A 17,840-nucleotide genomic window follows, 5' to 3' on the forward strand; every position below is an offset into this window, starting at 1 on the left:
CAAGACCCTTCATGGCAGAATCCGCCAACACAGGATCGATGTGAGAATGGAAACGCTCTTGCAGAGCAGTCTGAAGAGTGGGACCATAAAATCAATTTTGATGCTGCTTTTGTGATCAACACCAAAACAAAACCTAGAAGGAGTCTCTTACTCGAGCTGTGGCACATCCAGGACATCCTGGGGAACAATAACAGCTCACTAGAGTCGGTGCCCTCTTCATACGTGCACAGCCTTTGTAATGTGATGGAAAAGAGAAGCCATGGTGAGGGGATAAAAAGCAGAGCTGCTTCCACATCCAATGCAATCGCACCTTGAGGGAGGGACTGAACCAGTCTCGAAACGCCAGGTCCATTTCAAAAGCTGTGGCTTGAGCCATTTTAGCATCTAGAACTTTTTCACCCAACCGGATACGTTTCTGTTTAGATTTATTAAGCAATCTTGCGTTTGCAATTTTTCTTCCCATAAAAATGCTACAATGGCTATGTTGGGTGCTTGAGTCATCATTCGATCGGCACAATCTCTATAATGTGATTTTGTCAATGTATAATCTGATGAGTAGTAGTGATCTTGCTGTACTTTCTTTCATTTTCAGGTTTTAAACTGATGCTTGCTTATGTATGAGTAGTGGTAAATAGAGTGATCATTGGAGTGAAATTGCATGAACTTCGTTTCTTTTGTCAAAGTAAAAGAATCATGACTACAGCACTCCATGTAATGGATTAATTTTGCACTTCACATAGTGCAATTAAGTTTAGAATGTCACCTATTAGGCTAACAAGATTCTCCAAGAGCTACCATGTACTCAATCATTCTAAAAAAATAACGTGTTTGTTTTCTCCATGCTACATCGTGAACCAATATTTTTGATTTACAGATTTACAGATGCCTATATCAGAAGTGTGGTAGCCAGTAATATTCCAATTCTCAGAATCTTTTACGAATGGGGAAAACCATATGAGTGGGGCCATTGTAAGCACAATTTAACAGTATTTATATAATAATGGGTATCTTGAGATAACAGTAACCCCTTTCAGTGATGAAGTCAGGACACCCACCCTCCTTTTGGTCTTCGAACAACCGCACACCCCTCAAATCAGTGGCTGGATCCGCCACTGGTTGCAACCATCATATCTTGTCGGCTCCCGAGTCGCACGTACAGTGGAAACATAGCCACAGTGCCTGCCAAGTTCTTTGTTGTGGTGAACGTGTAATGGCGCCACAATACACCACAACAGGCAGATTACAAAAGCGGAACCTGCTCATGAAACCAAAATCCGAAGAATAGGGATTGGCTGGAATGCAAACAGCAGGCATTTCCAAATTATGGCTGACAGCTTACCACTGTTTTTTAAAGAAAAGTGTATAAACATATTACCTAGCTGGCTCTGACGTGTAGCAGAAACTTGATTCGCAGTGTTCACAGATGGTAGCGTCGCACAGTGATCCAAAAGAAAATGCCACGCGCATTCACTCACACTGCTGGCAAAGGGGCATTTTTTTGCTTTTTGTTCTTTTTCTTTGCACGCTCACCATGTTCAAGCAACGTAGCATCAAGCATATCTGCTGTGTGCCCCACTGCTTAATACAAGATATCAGGAATTTCTACCTTTCTAGTGAAATACACCAAAGGCAGAATATGTGATGATCAGATGCTTGTTTATGTCCTTCCTTCGCCATGCTACCTTTACCAATAGTCACAAAATATTCTTTTTGTAAACCTGTGTACAGCGCACACAAAGACGAAAGGACAGAAAGAACGACAGAGATGTCTTCCTCGTCTTGGTCATTGTCTGTGCTGTACACAAGTGTACAATGGAATACCAACTAACCCGTACTCAAACCCTGCTACAAAATGTTCATCGCAGGCATTTCTTCTGGTCTGCCACATTATTTGCCCATTCTTGTTCGAATGCATCACCTAGGACATCTATTTTCTTTTTTTTTATTGTAAATCCTTAGTGTGCAAAGTGTACCCCTCATTGTACCAATGTTATGGTGTTAAATGTTCATTACTTGTATCTCACCTCTTATACAAGACCCCACATAATGGTAAAGACAGAAGTTCAGGGGAACATAGAGTGATATGCGAAATCGTTCAGCAAGCAGTGTGGCTAGAACCAGTGTTTTGACAAGAGGACTTCTCTTCAGGTCTTTGTTGCTGCCCTGACAAAGACAAGTCCTCTCGTTGAAACAATGGCTCTAGTGACATTCCCCATTCAGCAATTTTTCATCATGCCTGTTAAACAAGGCCTGCCTTTAATGAAACTGACTAAACAAGCAGAATAGCCAATACATTCTAGTGCTGCCATGTCTTGCGCATATCTAGAAGGCACAACATAACTAATTATGCTTCTTGTAATTTTTCTTTGGCTGCACTTGCTTAGCTTGTTCACCATTTTTATCTTTTCAGTCAACATGGATGATGGCATTCGGAATGAGCGCCATGATACTGGCATGGGGCCAAAACGGCCACAAGCCCTCTTTGTTGGCCTTTTCATCATTTTCGTGCTGGTGCATGCTTGCACCAAGTCACCAAAGGAGATTGGTAAGGATAACACTTCATGTGCTCGTTGATGACAGGCCCGTGGGCCACATTACGCTGTACCTAATGATAAGCTGAATTTGCAGTGCTGCTTTTATGTAGCAAAAGAGAACTGGCATGTGAATAAAGCGTCTAAAAAAGTGCCATGGCCACAGCACGGCAAAATCGTAGGTGAATAGAATACATCTTAGGAATGTTGACGAGCATACACTTGCACACAACTTGTTAGTTGGCCCAGCTCCTTTCAAGGCCAACTCCAGGAGTTTCTTGACCATGTCAATGTAATCGTGCTTTTATGTTCCTGATGAGGCACTCTTGTCATGGACCTGATAGTAGAAATACTCAGCAAATTCAATGATATTATTAAATAAACAAAAAAGTGCGACACCTCAACTGAGAGCCAACTGAGCAGTACTGTTTTCACGTGACATATGACATGGTAAAAACCAGAAGTCATGCAAGTCAAGTTGGTCCTGCCAGCATGAAGTAGGAAAGCTGCAATGAACAGATGCTCAGCAGACAGGTGATGACCAGTTGTACCATATCTGTGACTGACCGTGCCAGTGCACAAGCTCCTCGGAGCTGTTGGACAATGACAGCCGCAATGCAGACACATTTAGAAGGTTTGGTTTGTAGCAAATTTACAAATTTAGCAAATTGTAGCACATTTACCAGTTTTTTTTTGTCAGTTTTTACAGCTTTCTGAAAATGGCACCATGATTTCAATTCAGGGGTGGTCCTTTATTTCACAAATTGCATAAAAAATAGTCTGAAGAAGGCTTCACTGCATGGCCCGAAAGCCCATCAAAAGACCCAGTCCATTCATTGAGTCATTGTAACTGGACTCCTCAGACGAGGTGACGTCTCTTTCTGTTTCCGTGCTGAACTCTACATAGCTCTCATCTAGACAGGAGCTGTCAAAACATTTTCCTTTACCCACGCTTTCATTTTCGGTGTTAACTGTCATTCCCTTGTGTTGATGAGGCAGCCATGTTTTACCCAGAATTGTCAGAGGCGGTAGTACAATGAAAGGTGAGACGTGAAATGTGCCTGCGGTATGCCGCTAGAGCCAAGGTGTATTCGCTACGGAAGGCGGCGCGCATGTGCGGGTCACGCGCCCGCTGAAAGCGGCGGTGCTTAGCAGCGACTGCCGAACGCTCAACCTTCAACTCCGGCGTGAACCATGGCTTGCTTGTGGGGCGCACTCGTACAGGCCTTAGGAGACGAAGATAAAGCTTGTTGTGCAATTTGTGAAAGACAAACAAGACGTGATCGAGGGCGTCGGAGGAGGTGATGGCAGCACCAGAGACGCAAGAAAACCACCGCTCGTGCCGCAAGGCCTCGAGAAGTTGGTGGTGTGCATACGTCCTGAGACGTTTTCCCAGTGGCGGCGTGTCACCCACGTGTACCTCGACTAGGCGGTGCTCGGAGAAGGTGGTATCGTCAGTCATTGTCCATCAAAAACCAGCAGCAAGGACAGGAGGTGTTGCTAATGTTAAATCAATCCAACTAGCCAAGTATGGTGTCTCGAATGTGGAGAGGGATTGATCGTCGTTCAGCGGAACGAGGTCGTTCGACAGAGCGAACTGCGCTAGTTGAAGCCCGCGCTCATCGGTATCTATCGGTCCCCACACGCGATGGTTGGCGTTAAAGTCGCCAGCCACAATAACATTGGGTGTCCGGGCCGTCCTCAAAACTCCTGACAACTCTTCGAGTATCGGGTCCAAAGGGTAATGTGGCGGCGCATATGCAGATACAAAGACGAAATTAAACAACTCCGCCTCACAAAAAATGGCCACAACGTTGGTGGTGATGTGAACCGGGCAAACGTCAAGAGGCGGATTGCCCGTGATGATGGCGGCCCCTGGGTCATCTCCACGGCATAGACTAGATGACCGTGTGGTAGAGCCGGAACCCTTCTCGACGGCCTGTACGGGTCACTGACAGCCGCCATTGTGCGACCGCCATTGTCTCGGTAATGTCGCAAATGCACTTTTAGTGTGGTCCAAGTTTAATTGAATGAACCAAACACAGATAGACCCCCCGTTATCCCCCCTGGCGGCAGGTGAACGGCCACTACGCCCCGCCATAATTGGTTCGTGCTCGCAGACGCGCTACTCGGTCAAGCAGCAGTGGACACTGGACACGTGTTTATCTTGTGTCAGGAATCGCAACTAGATCAAATAGAATGAGCATAGTTGCCGTAGGTTTACCGGCCATGTGAGAAATTTCTGTTTATGATGACTGTAGTCGTTGCTGGTAATTTTAGTACAAACTTTATTATGACTGTACTCGTCAACGGGAGGGTTATGGCTCTGTTTTGTTAATGGCCTGAGTAATTGCATTCGTAGAGTGAGTTGCGCTGGCATGACTGCAGGTGTGCAGGTGGCTGCAACTGCCATGACGGTGCTGATGGTCATGTCAGGTCGTGAGGCTTGCTACCTGCTCTGTGAGCTGCAGCGGCTGCGGGTGAAATCCGCAAGTGGTGTCCTGAAGGCAGCAGCTGGCTGTTTCCAGTTGCCAAAAACAACATGGCTGGTGATCCTAATGTGCTTTGTCCTCTCCTTTCTGGTGAGTCCCACGGGCTGGAGTACTTATCCAATGCAATCTCTATTTGTACTCTAATATAAATTACTCATTACAACTGAATAGCAGGGGCGTGCTGCAAGTTTGCGTTACAAAGAGTGCTTAACAGCGCAAACGACCGGAGGGGACAGAAGAGACGAGACAGAGCGCTTCTATCCCCACCGGTCGTTTGCGCTGTTAAGCACTCTTTGTCATGTTATACCAACACGCCCAATCCTACTGTCTCTTAAGTTTGCGTTGGTTGCCTCACAAATTTTTTTACTTGTAGTACGAAGAAAGGGTAGTGAATCGAGGGCTCATGCCTTTGTTAGACACAACCTAGTAAGCCGACAGACAAATGAAGCGAAGGAAAGCAGGAAGACATTATTTGTAGTTTTCAACTGTAGTGTGGTAATTATGACATAAATAGAAAGGAATTAAAATGGACAAGAAACAACACTCGGATGTTTTGTTTGCATCTTCCTCTGTCCGTCGTCGTCATCGTCGTGCCTTACGCTTTAAAATAATTATAGTAACGAGGCCACAGACATGAGCGAATGGGCATTAGTCCAACCCACTCACGTGTAGCCATGCACAAGTTAGTTGTGTCTGGGGAATAGAGCTCCTGTGTGTTAGGTAGGTGATTGCTGGCCGTTTGGTCCTTTAACACACCTAGGTGTAGGAAACACACCCCTTGGGCCTCGGCTTCATGTAATCAGCACCACTGTCACCTGCTGCGAGCAAAGCGGTGTTTGCCTTTTGCTATCCGTTTTACTCTTCTGCCTTCCTCTCTTTCTTACAAGCTGCCATTTTTAACCTCTTCTTATTTTCTAATTTCCTGGTAGTTGGTACTAACTATGTGTATGTAGTCTTCAAGTGAAAACCACACAAGGTAAAGTTTACGAAGTGTTGTGTATGTTGAATATAGACACCGTCAGCACATATTTATCTATCTTCCTTTTGAATTCAAGCACCGGAAGCAGCACGGCTGTTTTTATTTTCAAATGTTATCTCTTATTTTCGGTCAGCTTGCTATCTCTAGTGCTGTAAAGAACATTAGTGAGCTGTTCAATGTCCAAAATACCAAAAGAAATGACGCTTTTAGGACAGCATGCAAGGCACCGATACAATTACTTGGAGGAATGCAAAAAGGAGGAAGGAAATACTGAGAGCATTAACTAGAGGAGTGCTCTTTTTTCCTAGCTTGAAATACAAGAAGCAAAAGAGAGAAAACATGGAACTGTTTGAGAGAACCTATACTGACAGGTTATAATAGCTCTGTTAACTGAGGCAAACTGATTCCAATGGACAGCCGAAAAGAAGAAAAAGAGAGTGGGGTAGGGGCCGTAAAAGGTAAATTGCCGCTAAAAAGAAAGAGATTGGAGCATTCATTAAATAATTATCAAATGCGCATGAATAAAGTTCGTTTTGCCTCTCTTTGAGTGTTGGCCATGAGAATCCTTGAATTGTCCCTGAATTTTTGGTCTGATATTCTGTATGAACCCAGATAACAGATGCGCAGATGAGCCCAGAAACATAATTTTTGTCATGTACTATAGAAAAATAAAAGGAGGGCTTTACCAGCACTTCATTTGTTACAGTAGCACTTCTGTTGAGATTGGACAGGGAAAAAGAAGTGCCTAAAATTATTCCTGGAGCATGCAAAGCAGTCTTACATGTATATCTCACACCCCCTGCAGACTGTCTATGAACATCCCAGCGAACTGTGGGACACACTCATGAGACAGGGCCATGTGCATTTCCTTGTGGCCTTTGTCACTATGCTCTGCGTCTGGGTGAGTGCTTGCCAAATTATTTAAATTGTCACTCGATGGAAGTGTAATTTCTTTCTTAGTACAAAAGGCAATGTTTTTTCATGTTTGTTTTCATTTGCACGCAGAACAGCATGCTTGTGATTGAGGTGGTTTCAGTTGTATGCGAGAAGATAAATGATAGAAAGTGAGTGGCAGAAACAATGGCTCTCTTTATGACTTGCCCATGTCAAGTGTAGGTACCAGTGTTGTATGCGCTACCGAAAAAAAGTAATTAAATACATCACTCGTTATGCTAACAAAAAAGGAGCGCATTACCGCCCTACGTTACCTACAAAAAAAGGTTACGCGTTACCGTTACCGAAAAAAAGTAACGCATGTTACTTTTGCCGTTAATCCAGGGTCAGAAATTTTATCAGTGTGCCCTTGCTGCAGATACCAGAATGACGAATTTAATAAACCTCATATTATATTTCCGATAAAACCTCTAACCAAAACAATTTTAGCTGAATTACTAATATAACTAGGAAACCTTGCCCAAGTGTGCCGGGCTTTAGCAATATTATGGTGGCCTAACATTAACTGTCGAGTTGCATGTGATGGTTTATAACTTCATGGCCACGGAGAAAGAAGTATTTGAGGAGGAGAATCTCTCGGCCGCGGCAGCGCGCGAGGGCGGCGCGATAGCGTCACGGCGGAATGCGGTTACGCCGAAGCACGACAGATGACGCTTTCGGCCTGTTGCCATCTTTTACATGGTCTTCTATGGACGCGACGCATAAAAATCGTGATAGCGCCTCGTACATTGTAAAATTTCTAAGATATCTGTCTGTAACATCAATCGGTAGATATGACAGATATTTTAGTTGCAGTTCCTAATCGATACTGCCAGAATTATAGGCCGTACAGCGCTTGGAACGAACTGCTAGTAGTGGCCCCTGAGCAGACGACGTCTGTCGCCGCATGCACGCGCCCCTCGCTCCTCGCTCGCATTTCGTGCTCGCGCATGCGTAGGTGGCCTTGGGAGGGAAAGTTTCCTTCGCGATTTGCTGGTTTCTTTCTCTTTAGCGCTCTCGGTGGCTTCCGCGCGTTGCGCCGGCGGCGCCGACTCCTCGATGTTTGCGCGCGCTTTTCACGCCGCGACAAAGGAGAGTGCTTTGCAGATTTCGACCAGTGCTTCTTCAGGATGGGGCGGAAATGTGTCGTGCCGAACTGCAGCAGTGGGTACGCGACCTGCAAGGAGAAGGTAATTACCTTCAAAGTTCCTAGTGACCCAGTGAGGTTGGAAGCGTGGGCTCGCGTTAGACCGACAGCTGACGCTTCGTGACTACGTTTGCGAGAAGCACTTCTCGGACAGTGACATAGACAAGCGGCGCTATTGTGGCGAACTTGGTGGCGAAGTTCTCCTTGACAAACCGAAACGGCCAGTGTTGTTACGAGACGCCGTGCCTTCAATCTTTCCGCGCGCTGTCCCAGATACTTGTCTGCTGTTCTCAAAAAAAGACAATCTGAAATTTCAACCTCCTGGGGTTTTGTAACGTGCACCTAAATGTAAGCACACGGGCCTTTAGCATTTCGCCCCCATCTAAATGCGGCCGCCGCAACAACCTAAATCTGAATTGATGGCATATAGGGTAAGTCCCATCATTCGTTGAAATAAATTATACCTAACTCATTGAGTTGACGTTATCAAAAATTATAGATTTCGCGTTGTCCAAAAAATATCACGATGGTAATTTTCCTGTACGTGACGCCATTTTTCTCGTTAATTTACAGAAAAAACTTGGAGTGCGCTTGAGCTTCGCCTTTAAGAGTAGAACGCGATAGCGTAATCGGGTCCCGTGCGCATCGCCTTCTCATTTGCTAGCCTCGCCGACACCGGTATTTCTGCGAAACGGGCTCTTTAACGCTGTCGCGTTAAAATATGGAGCCGGCGAGGACGCACAAAAACACATCCATTCGGGCGCGAACGGCGAATCGGCGACGAATGGCCTTGAACCGACGAGCTTAGTCGGAGAGCGCGGTGAGAGGGACGCGCGCATTTTTCCTTCTCCGCTAGCGGACTCTCCCGACAGAGGGCGCGTGAGAGCTGTGCCCGATTTCGCGACTTTATTAGGACGCCCGAGCGAGCGCAGTTTCGCCTCCTCAAGAATTCTTGCTCCGTGCTTCATGGCACATGGTAAAGCCATTTCTCAAAGTGAGAGTAAACAAAATGAGATTTCATCGTCAACGCTCTCTGGAACAAAAACATAGCTGATCTCTCAACAAATTTACAGTAATTCTAACAGCGTGCTTCTACTAGCGTACAAAATATATGTGCAGATCTTTTAGGAATAAAGAAATCCTTCAATTGCACAGTCCCAGAAAAAATATATTTGCAGCATAAATAATTTTGCCCTTTTAAGCTATATAGTTGCGAGTGTTTATGCGAAGGTGTTCAAGGTCAGCCTCGCTCGCTCAGGAATGTAACAACCAGAAACGTATACCCGCAGTTAGAGGCAGATAGGAGCAAATTTTATTTTGACAGCAGAACTGATAAAGAGTGCTGTGGCATTGCAGGGATAACTTGCTGACAACTATAACTTGTAGAATAAAGTAACAGCTGTATTTCTAAGATGTCATCGGACAGCATGCCTCGATTCTTAGTGAATGCGTCTGCAGCAGGCGTAAATAGGCACTCAACAGACACATTAGATGATGCTCCTATTGTCAGCACCTGGCAGGCCGGTAGCAGTCCACCGCTGCGACATAAGGATAGCTCTGGGAATGTGGCACCTACGAGACGAAGGAGTTTTATGCAAGATGCCTTGGATAATTGGAATACAAAGTAACGAGGTAATGTGGCACCTCACGTTACCGAAAAATGTTAACGTAAGTACGTTACCACATTACCAGAAAAAGTAATGCATTACTGGTAACGGCGCTCCTTGTAACGCGTCACCACCAACACTGCTAGGTATTATGTTGAGAAAGACTTTGGAAATGTCATTGTTTGGTTATGCTGCCTTATTCCACATCATGCATGTAAGATCTGATAGGTGAGGATTTTATATTATCGAGGCATATTTTTGAAAGACAAATTCACAAAGTGAAAGTGCATGTGCACTTTCACTTTGTGTTTAGTAATGTGAGGCCTTTCATTACTTTATTACCAGTTCGCTTCAGGTGAGCAGCTTAGCATCATGTTGATGCATTACAGAAGTATTTTGGAGATAATACAGGTAATGATGCATTTACAAGTTGTCTACGTGTTGGCCAATGGCAAATAAGCAAGATGACTACCGTAAACTGGACCCAGCTCGACTCCTCAAATCATCTGTTTTGTTTACTATCCATAATGACTTCGTCTTTTACAATACTCTCGGTAGCTCTGTAACATCAACCCTGTCTGCAAGAGTGCCATCTCAGCACTGTGACGGCGGATTTGTGTCAAAGGAAAGCTTCAGCCAAGAGACATGCACGACATCAGTAGGAACACATTAGCCCAATGGAGTGGCAAGGCCTTCGTCATCAATCCAGCAAAAGTGAAATCGCAGCTAGATTTCAAGCTGCATGAAGAAGTGTGGCTGTTAACGCTCGCCATGTTTGTGAAGGCAGCAAGATTCCCGAGCCTCTCACTGTTTCTCTCCATGAAAACTTACAACGAAGGAAACCCATTCAGTCATTGACCCCGAGTGAGGCACATGGCGACACCTCGTTGGAACATTCTTACTTAAGGTGCTCACTGTATGGCACATTGATGATCCATGTTTAATCAAGAGCGCAGCCACTGTGATGAAGCACCTTCAAAGTGAGTGCCCAGAGCGAGTAAGCGCCTTCATTGTAGACATGAAAGAAATATTCATTCTTCTTTGCTACATGGCGAAGTTAATGAGTGCATAAAGTGATACAGGTGCTCAGAGTGATACAGAGCTCTACAGCATCCACGTATACATACTCCTCAGAATACTTCATTTTTGTTTCCATCCTACATTTTTTAGCTATGAGGAGACTAGACTTTGCATTCAGTGTGAGCAGAGGCATCAGTGACAGGGTGCTAGGGTGGGCCCTTAATCTGTGCAGGGTATCCCATTAGAATTAATCTTGTATCAACGAACTTCCAAATTTTGGTTATGTCATCACAATATGAGAGCTTTATTTTGTATACCTCTCCATGCACAGTTAGTCCAGGTTGAGTCCTCCCCCGCTGCAGTAGACACCACCTTGGTTGCCTACTTAGGTGAAGTTTTCTTCCAACACAGTTTTCAGGTAATGACATAATTAATCGCTGTAACCATAAGGAGACTAGACATTGCATTCATTGCACACATTGTGCACATCATTATGACATTTTTGTTTTTTTCTGTTTTTGTAATGTGGCTTTACAAGTAAGCAATATTAGTGCAGACCGAAAATTTTTGACCATTAGCGAAGGACCAGTAATGAGCTTCAAAGACGAAAGAATATTGCGGAGGCTTCTTGACCATCTGTAAATGACCCTGGGTGGTTCTAGAAACGTACTGCTGCATGACGTTTCCAGTTGGTCACTGCAGACGCGCTATCTTTATCATTTGTTGCATCCGTTCCTTTCATTGAACGCTAGAGCTATGCGCCTAGTGTGACGGAGTTTAATGATTTTACTGCTTTCTTTTTGTGTATCGCTTCACTTGATGTAGTGATAAGAAACGTCAGACATGGTCCATGCCTTGTTTAAAAGAACACGCAGCACCAAGCTGCAGTATTCTTTACGCCTACCAACAGCCGCGCCTGTCAACGTTACTACCATGGAATTCAGGCACATGTGCAACCAATAAAGTGGTTGCCTCGCAGACAGTCTTCAGGTCCCTACCGCACTAGTCTACGTGACAATATCTTTGAGGTGTTCACTATGTACTATAGTATGTTGTGGTGTCGCTTCAGTGTGGCAGCAACGTTTGGTGCTGACGCAGAGTGAGCCTGAACGAGATTAGCCTGGGGTGTATATTGGAAGACACTTTGTATTGGTGCTAAGGAGATCAACGTGGTTTTCTCGCTTTATGGTTGGAGCATACTTTTTTAAATCTATAAGGTATCCCCATCTTGCAAAGTTAGACGTGACTGCTATGAAAATGAAGGAGCTGGTGCCTATCAGTTGGTTTACGGAAAAGCTTTGTGCATGGCCGTCCTTCACTGGCTTTGACGGTAGCGTCAAGAAATTTTTATATTTTCTATACCTCACAATGCAACCATGCAACATACAGATCTAAGGCTTTGGCCTTAAAATAAAACATTAGAATGTTAGTCCCCAGAATACAATTTATTTTTCCAACACAATAGTCAGAGCCAGGTTGGAGTCACAGTTGTTATTTTGGTTCAGAAAGACAGCTAGTGCATATTTAATGCAATAAAAAAAGTTTTGAGCCCTGCACCTATGTAAAGCTTTGCAAGACTGTTCCTTCAGATGAACAAAAAGATACAAAAATATATTTCAATATTTTCAAGAGAATTCAGTATTCTTGTACCAAATTGAAAGTACTACCAAAAGCCGCCCGTTAAAAGCCTGGAAAATTTTTACAAGTTCGCTTTAAAAATGTCAAACTTAGAGGCAGTAGTAGTAGCTGAATAAGGCTTTAAAAGATGTTTAGAGATGTTTTCAAGCAGTGTGAAGGAGTACCAGGAATTCAGACAGGGCAATATTTCGGTAAACTGTTAGGAGTGCCTCTTTTGATAAAAATGGCCCTTGCTTGCGTAAGCACCTTGGAGGAAAAAAAACGCTACGGTGCAAAGAGAGAAAAATTAACTTGAGATCTTCAATTCCATTCATTCTGTCAGGTACAGAAACTCATTCAGGATACCATTGGGCCCAGGGCTTCTCTTTAGGTTTCGGTTTTAGCCAGAGTTCTAGCTCGATACCTAGTTCAGAAATCTCAACTTCTGTAATAGGTGGAATGTCACATGAAGACTCAATTATCAGCATAATAGCATTACTTACATCCAATACTGACGAAAAGTATCCGTTAAAACTCTCAGCCGCCAGAGGGAGGATTCGACGATGGGTTGACGAATTCCCACAATTTATCTCTTTATTTATTTCATTACCCACAGAACCAACAGGCGTTACAGTGGGGGAGGGTGCAAAAAATTAAAAAAAAGGCAAGAAAGAAGATAAATTGTCAGCCACACACCTAATCAGACACGGTCACTGATTATCAGATCACAATCAGTAACACATATCACTGGAAAAAAGTTAAATGCAGCCATTCTAACATAGAACAGAAAACATCATTAGATATAATAGAGGCAGTGTTTGAAAGCAATTGGTTTTGTTCACGGGTTGTTCTAGGAAAAAGAATTGAACTACATCAGTCTTGCATGCAATCTCCCATACCTTGAACCTCTCGCTTCTCTTTTATTAGGAATTTCTGTACTGTGGTACTTAAAAAATTTTGTTTGGATTTTTTCAAATGTTTCTTGAGTTCCTTGCCAAGGTGCTGAACGGTGTACTGAAGCCGAGTGATAGGATTACTCTTGCAACTCTACGTTTTATTGCAATAGTAATTGTGTGGACACTGCAGGCACATTTTTGCCATCACTGTGAGGTTTCATATAAAGTCCAAATTGCCTTGCACGTTGTATGTTCTACACGCGAGTGTAAGCGTGCGAGAGCAGCCGACAATTGCGGCTCAAGCAGAGAGGAAATGCGGCAGCCGTCTTTGGTTGCATGGAAGGCCCATGCATCGCTCTGGCAGGAACTACACGGGCATGGTCCATGTGCTTGCCTTCCTGTTTGCGGTTTATTGTCAAGTTTCAGCTGTCTGAGAGGATTCGCTCTCATTAAGGGGGTAATGGGGGGCTGAAGAGTCAGCTTTTGAACTGCTGCACTTATTCTGACGAAAAATTTCAGGGATGGCTTATCTTCTTATTAGAACATATTCCAAATTTGAGCACCCAGCAGGAATACAAAGAAACCTATGGCAGTTATAATGATGAATCATGTATGCCTACTTAGGACGCCCTTTTCTAAGTTCTTCCTCCATGGTACGCGTCTTTTTTGTATTTCAGTAAGCATGTACCAACTAGCCCAACAACAAGTTTTACTAAGCTACTTAGGAAGACTATGATTAAAAAAATGATGAAAATGTACTAAGGAAAGAAAATGACTTTTAAGGGCTCATTTTTCTTTGTTAGACACAATACTAATTAGATTTTCCTTGGCATTATTGTCTGTGAGTTCTCATTATTATTGTGAAAATGTACTAGTTGTTTATCATTAGATGCCTTCTAGATGATTTGTAGTGCGTGATAAGGCCAGTCACATATGGTTTATGACGTTTCTGTAAAAATGTCATCACTCTAAAAGCGAAGATAATGTTTTTCCTTGTCGCTGCATGTCAGACATCTGATTTTCTTTTTTATTGCGATAGCAATTTGGACACTCTCGGCTGGTTTTTGCCGTCGGCGTCGCCGTCGCCGTCATGTCCCGTATATGTGTGTGTGTATAAATATATACAGTGTAGCCCGGTTATAACGAAGTTGGCAGGAATCTGAAATTACTTGGCTATAACCGCTTTTTCGCTATATCTGGACTCTAAAAAAAATCAAGCATTATGCAGAGCAAGAAAAAAAAGTTATTTACACTTTCTGGAAAAAGCGATCAAGGGTCCCTTGCACGCGTTTCAGAACACGGTGCTCAACGTTGTCCATCAGATCGCAACTGCCCGGTTCAGAGCACAAGTACATACGCAGTGTGTCGACAGCTGCGAGAGCTGCTCCGGCGGTCCCAGGCTGAGGCGCACCAACGTCGTCACCTTCGCCGTCCGAGGAACTGCTATCTGCGGCCGTTCCCTTTTCGGAGACGCTAGCGGCGAGTTCATCGGTGGTGAGCTCCTCCGTTGCGACGAGGTCTTGATCCGCCAGGGCAAAGTCCAGATAATCCAAGCCGCTTGGGACAAGGCTTGCATCGCCCGCGGCCTCCCACAGCTGCCCCAAGCTCGTCACTGCCGCGGCACCATCCGCTGCAGCAGCATCGATGTCTGCTTCTGCTGTTATTTCTTCACGTCCTGCCAGGCTCCGCTTGCGAAAAATACCGCCTTTACTAGCGGCACCTTCAGGTCGGCAGCATTGTCGGCTAGATGTCGATGAGCAGACACTCAATGACACGGCGGTGATAATGCACTTTGAAGTTTGCTATCACTTCCTGGTCCATCGGCTGCATCTTGGCGGTTGTGTTCAGAGGCAGAAAAAGTACCTCGACAACGCTCAGATGTGCGTTAACATGGTGTGCGCTGCCACTGTCCAGCAAGAGCAGCACTTTGCGCTTCTTCATGGACATTTCCTTATTAAAGTCCGTCAGCCACTTCTGGAATATCTCCCCCGTCATCCACGCCTTTGTGTTGTGTGCGTATGCGACAGGCATTGACAGCACCTTGGCGAAGCCCCGGGGTTTCTTGGGCTTGCCGATGACCAATAGCGGTCGCTTGTCGGAGCCGTCTATGTGCGCGCACCAACACTGTGATGCGATTTTTGCTGTTTTCCCCCCCCACGCACTTATCAGTCTTCGCCGCGAGAGTTTTTGCAGGCAACAGCTGAAAGAACAGACCCGTTTCATCAGCGTTGTAAATATCTCCTTCGGTGTATGTCTCAAGAATGCAGCTCCTGTGCTTCACAATCCAACGCTGGAGACCGTCCTCGTCAACGGATGCAGCTGATCCCATGGCGGTCTTTAAATCGCTGCAACCATCCGTTGCCTGGGTTGAAGTTCTCGTGGCCGAGAGCAAACCCTAGACGTTTGGCCTGCACTAGCAGGATCAGCCCATTGAGCGGGACGTTCTTGGCACAAGTGTCTGCAAACCATTTGCAGAGCGCCGCTTCGACATATCCGTAAGTGGCAGCGCGGATCCGCTTCCGTTCACCGCTGCCAATATCGTCGTCCAAGACGGCATCAATTTTGCTCGCATTTTTTATGATTGTCGCCAAAGTCGACTGTACTATGCCGTACTTCTGCGCAATGTCGGTCTTCTTAATTTTCTGCCGAACTTCGTCCAAAATGGCACGTTTCATTTTAGAGAGAGCACTTTTCGTTTGGTTGTCGATGAGGCTGTCATTCCGGGTATCGCTTGACTCGACATTGTCATAAAGTTTGCCGATTCACATTGGCAGGTCTAGCTGCAACCGCGGCAAGTCCAAGCGCGCTGCGATAATCCGCTTTTCACCAGTGAAACAGCACGAGCGAACGAATGCTTCTGCTGCTCAACCGTGGTCAAGTCCAAGCGCGCTGCGATAATCCGCTTTTCACCTGCGAACAGAGACACAGCACAACATGTGCGAACGGAACGGCTGCTTCTGCTGACTGAACTGACTGAACACCTCGAAAGAAAGAACGGCTTTGCGTGCGACAGGTTTGCGCGGAGCCGTTGGCGGAGCGCCGCAGCCAGGCTTAGGCAGGTCTAGCTGGTGGCGCCATGCCTTGGGAGAAAAGCAATTTAGGAGCGCACCGACTTGCTTCGCTTTTTCACCAAAATGAGGTGCCACAAGCGGAACCGGTCTAAAGCGGTACACAAAGTTTCTGAAGCTGCCCCCACGACCTCCTCTCTGAAGAGAGGAGTACGCCGTGAAACGAGATAAGATAGCGGCGGTCGGCCTGCCTGGCACTAGAAAAAAGAATGGAAAGCGTTTGTGAGACAGCTACCGGGCGACCGTGTGGTGCAGTGAAGCAAGCTTTCGAGCCGAGTGGGGCGACGTGGCTGCCGGGAGCCAAGAATTCGCGGTTTTTCGGCCTAGTTGATTCACACGAAAACTCAAAAGATGGCTTGATGGATTTTTTTTGTTGTTGTTCTTGACAAAAAACCTCGCTATATCCGCTGAGTCGCATTTTTTTACTTCGTTAAAAGTGGACTTAAAAGGCATTGAAAATGCGGAAATTGGGACGGGAAAGCAAGATCACTTCGTTATAACTGCTATTTCGCTGTAAGTGGGTTCGTTATAAATGGGCTACACTATATAAAAGCCACAAAGAAAAGTAATTCAGAAATACTTTCCGACAGGCGGAATCGAACGGGCGACCTCTCGCTTCGCAGCGCGCGGCATTAGACGGTTAGGCCACGAAGAGTACCGTCTTTCACCATGCTGACGGCGGCTATTTATGTACAACATTTACTTCAACGTGCTTTCTTGCTCACCAGCAAGATAGCACGAAGCGCGCGAGGGACGCGCTTTAAAGGTCATTGCCCCGCTCGTAGCATTGCGCGCGCGCACTTCGCATTGCACGCATGCACCGTGCACTTCGCCCTACAGGGTGTGGTCGCCTGCGTGCGCGCTTATCTCGTGGAGGGAGGAGGGGGGGGGCAGTGCCGTAACTAAGGGGGGGTTGAGGGTGTTCTGACACCCACCGAAATTTTTTCATGCTTTAACTTTTCGGGTGGCATTAAAATATTTGCACGCCTTCACAGCGACCCCCAGTTGCCAAAGTTAGCCGTTCTACACCCAAACACCCCCTGAAAAAAATTCCTGGGTACGGCCCTGGGGAGGTGGTGTATGTTTGTGCTTCCACCGCGATGTCCGCGCTGAAGTTGCAGAGCATATGAAGGTCACTTCGCCGCTCGCTGCAGCGGCCGCGTTTGCGGAACGAGCACGCTGTTCAAACAGAAATAAGTAACAACTATGATACTTGATAGTTCGCGCTCGTTCTGTGTGTGTTCTTTTCATGCGTCCTTTGTACTTGAGCGACGCGCTGGAAATTTCGAGCTGCTTTCCGTTCTTTGCGTTACATTCCAATTTGTTGCTATCGCATTCATTGCTTCGCCGTTACAACAAAACTGTTGACTTTTTTTTTTAGAAAATACTTAGGGATCAGAAAAGTACCTTATTTTGTTCTTGACAAAATTTCAGTCTAGAAACGACCTTGTAAGCAGCTATTGGCGAAGCAGTTTGGAAATGTAGTTTTTCTAACAGGCTCGTTCTCTCCAAAAGTGCAAACTGAGAAAAATTAGTTCAAAGATTTCACA

General features: G+C 45.3%; 1 protein-coding gene across 4 annotated transcripts in view; it reads left to right on the top strand.

Annotated features, from left to right (window-relative positions):
* LOC119395682 (stimulator of interferon genes protein) overlaps nucleotides 1-17,840 on the top strand; it is a 92,817-nt gene that overhangs the window by 21,814 nt on the left and 53,163 nt on the right. For all 4 annotated transcript variants that reach the window (XM_049416733.1, XM_049416734.1, XM_037662680.2 and 1 more), the window contains 3 exons: nucleotides 2,411-2,545; nucleotides 4,920-5,113; nucleotides 6,808-6,903. In XM_049416733.1, coding sequence (XP_049272690.1) covers nucleotides 2,411-2,545; nucleotides 4,920-5,113; nucleotides 6,808-6,903 — 425 coding nt within the window. The remainder of the gene's footprint in view (nucleotides 1-2,410; nucleotides 2,546-4,919; nucleotides 5,114-6,807; nucleotides 6,904-17,840) is intronic.

Source organism: Rhipicephalus sanguineus, chromosome 6, assembly GCF_013339695.2.
Source record: "Rhipicephalus sanguineus isolate Rsan-2018 chromosome 6, BIME_Rsan_1.4, whole genome shotgun sequence".
In the NCBI taxonomy this organism is placed as follows: Eukaryota; Metazoa; Arthropoda; class Arachnida; order Ixodida; family Ixodidae; genus Rhipicephalus; species Rhipicephalus sanguineus.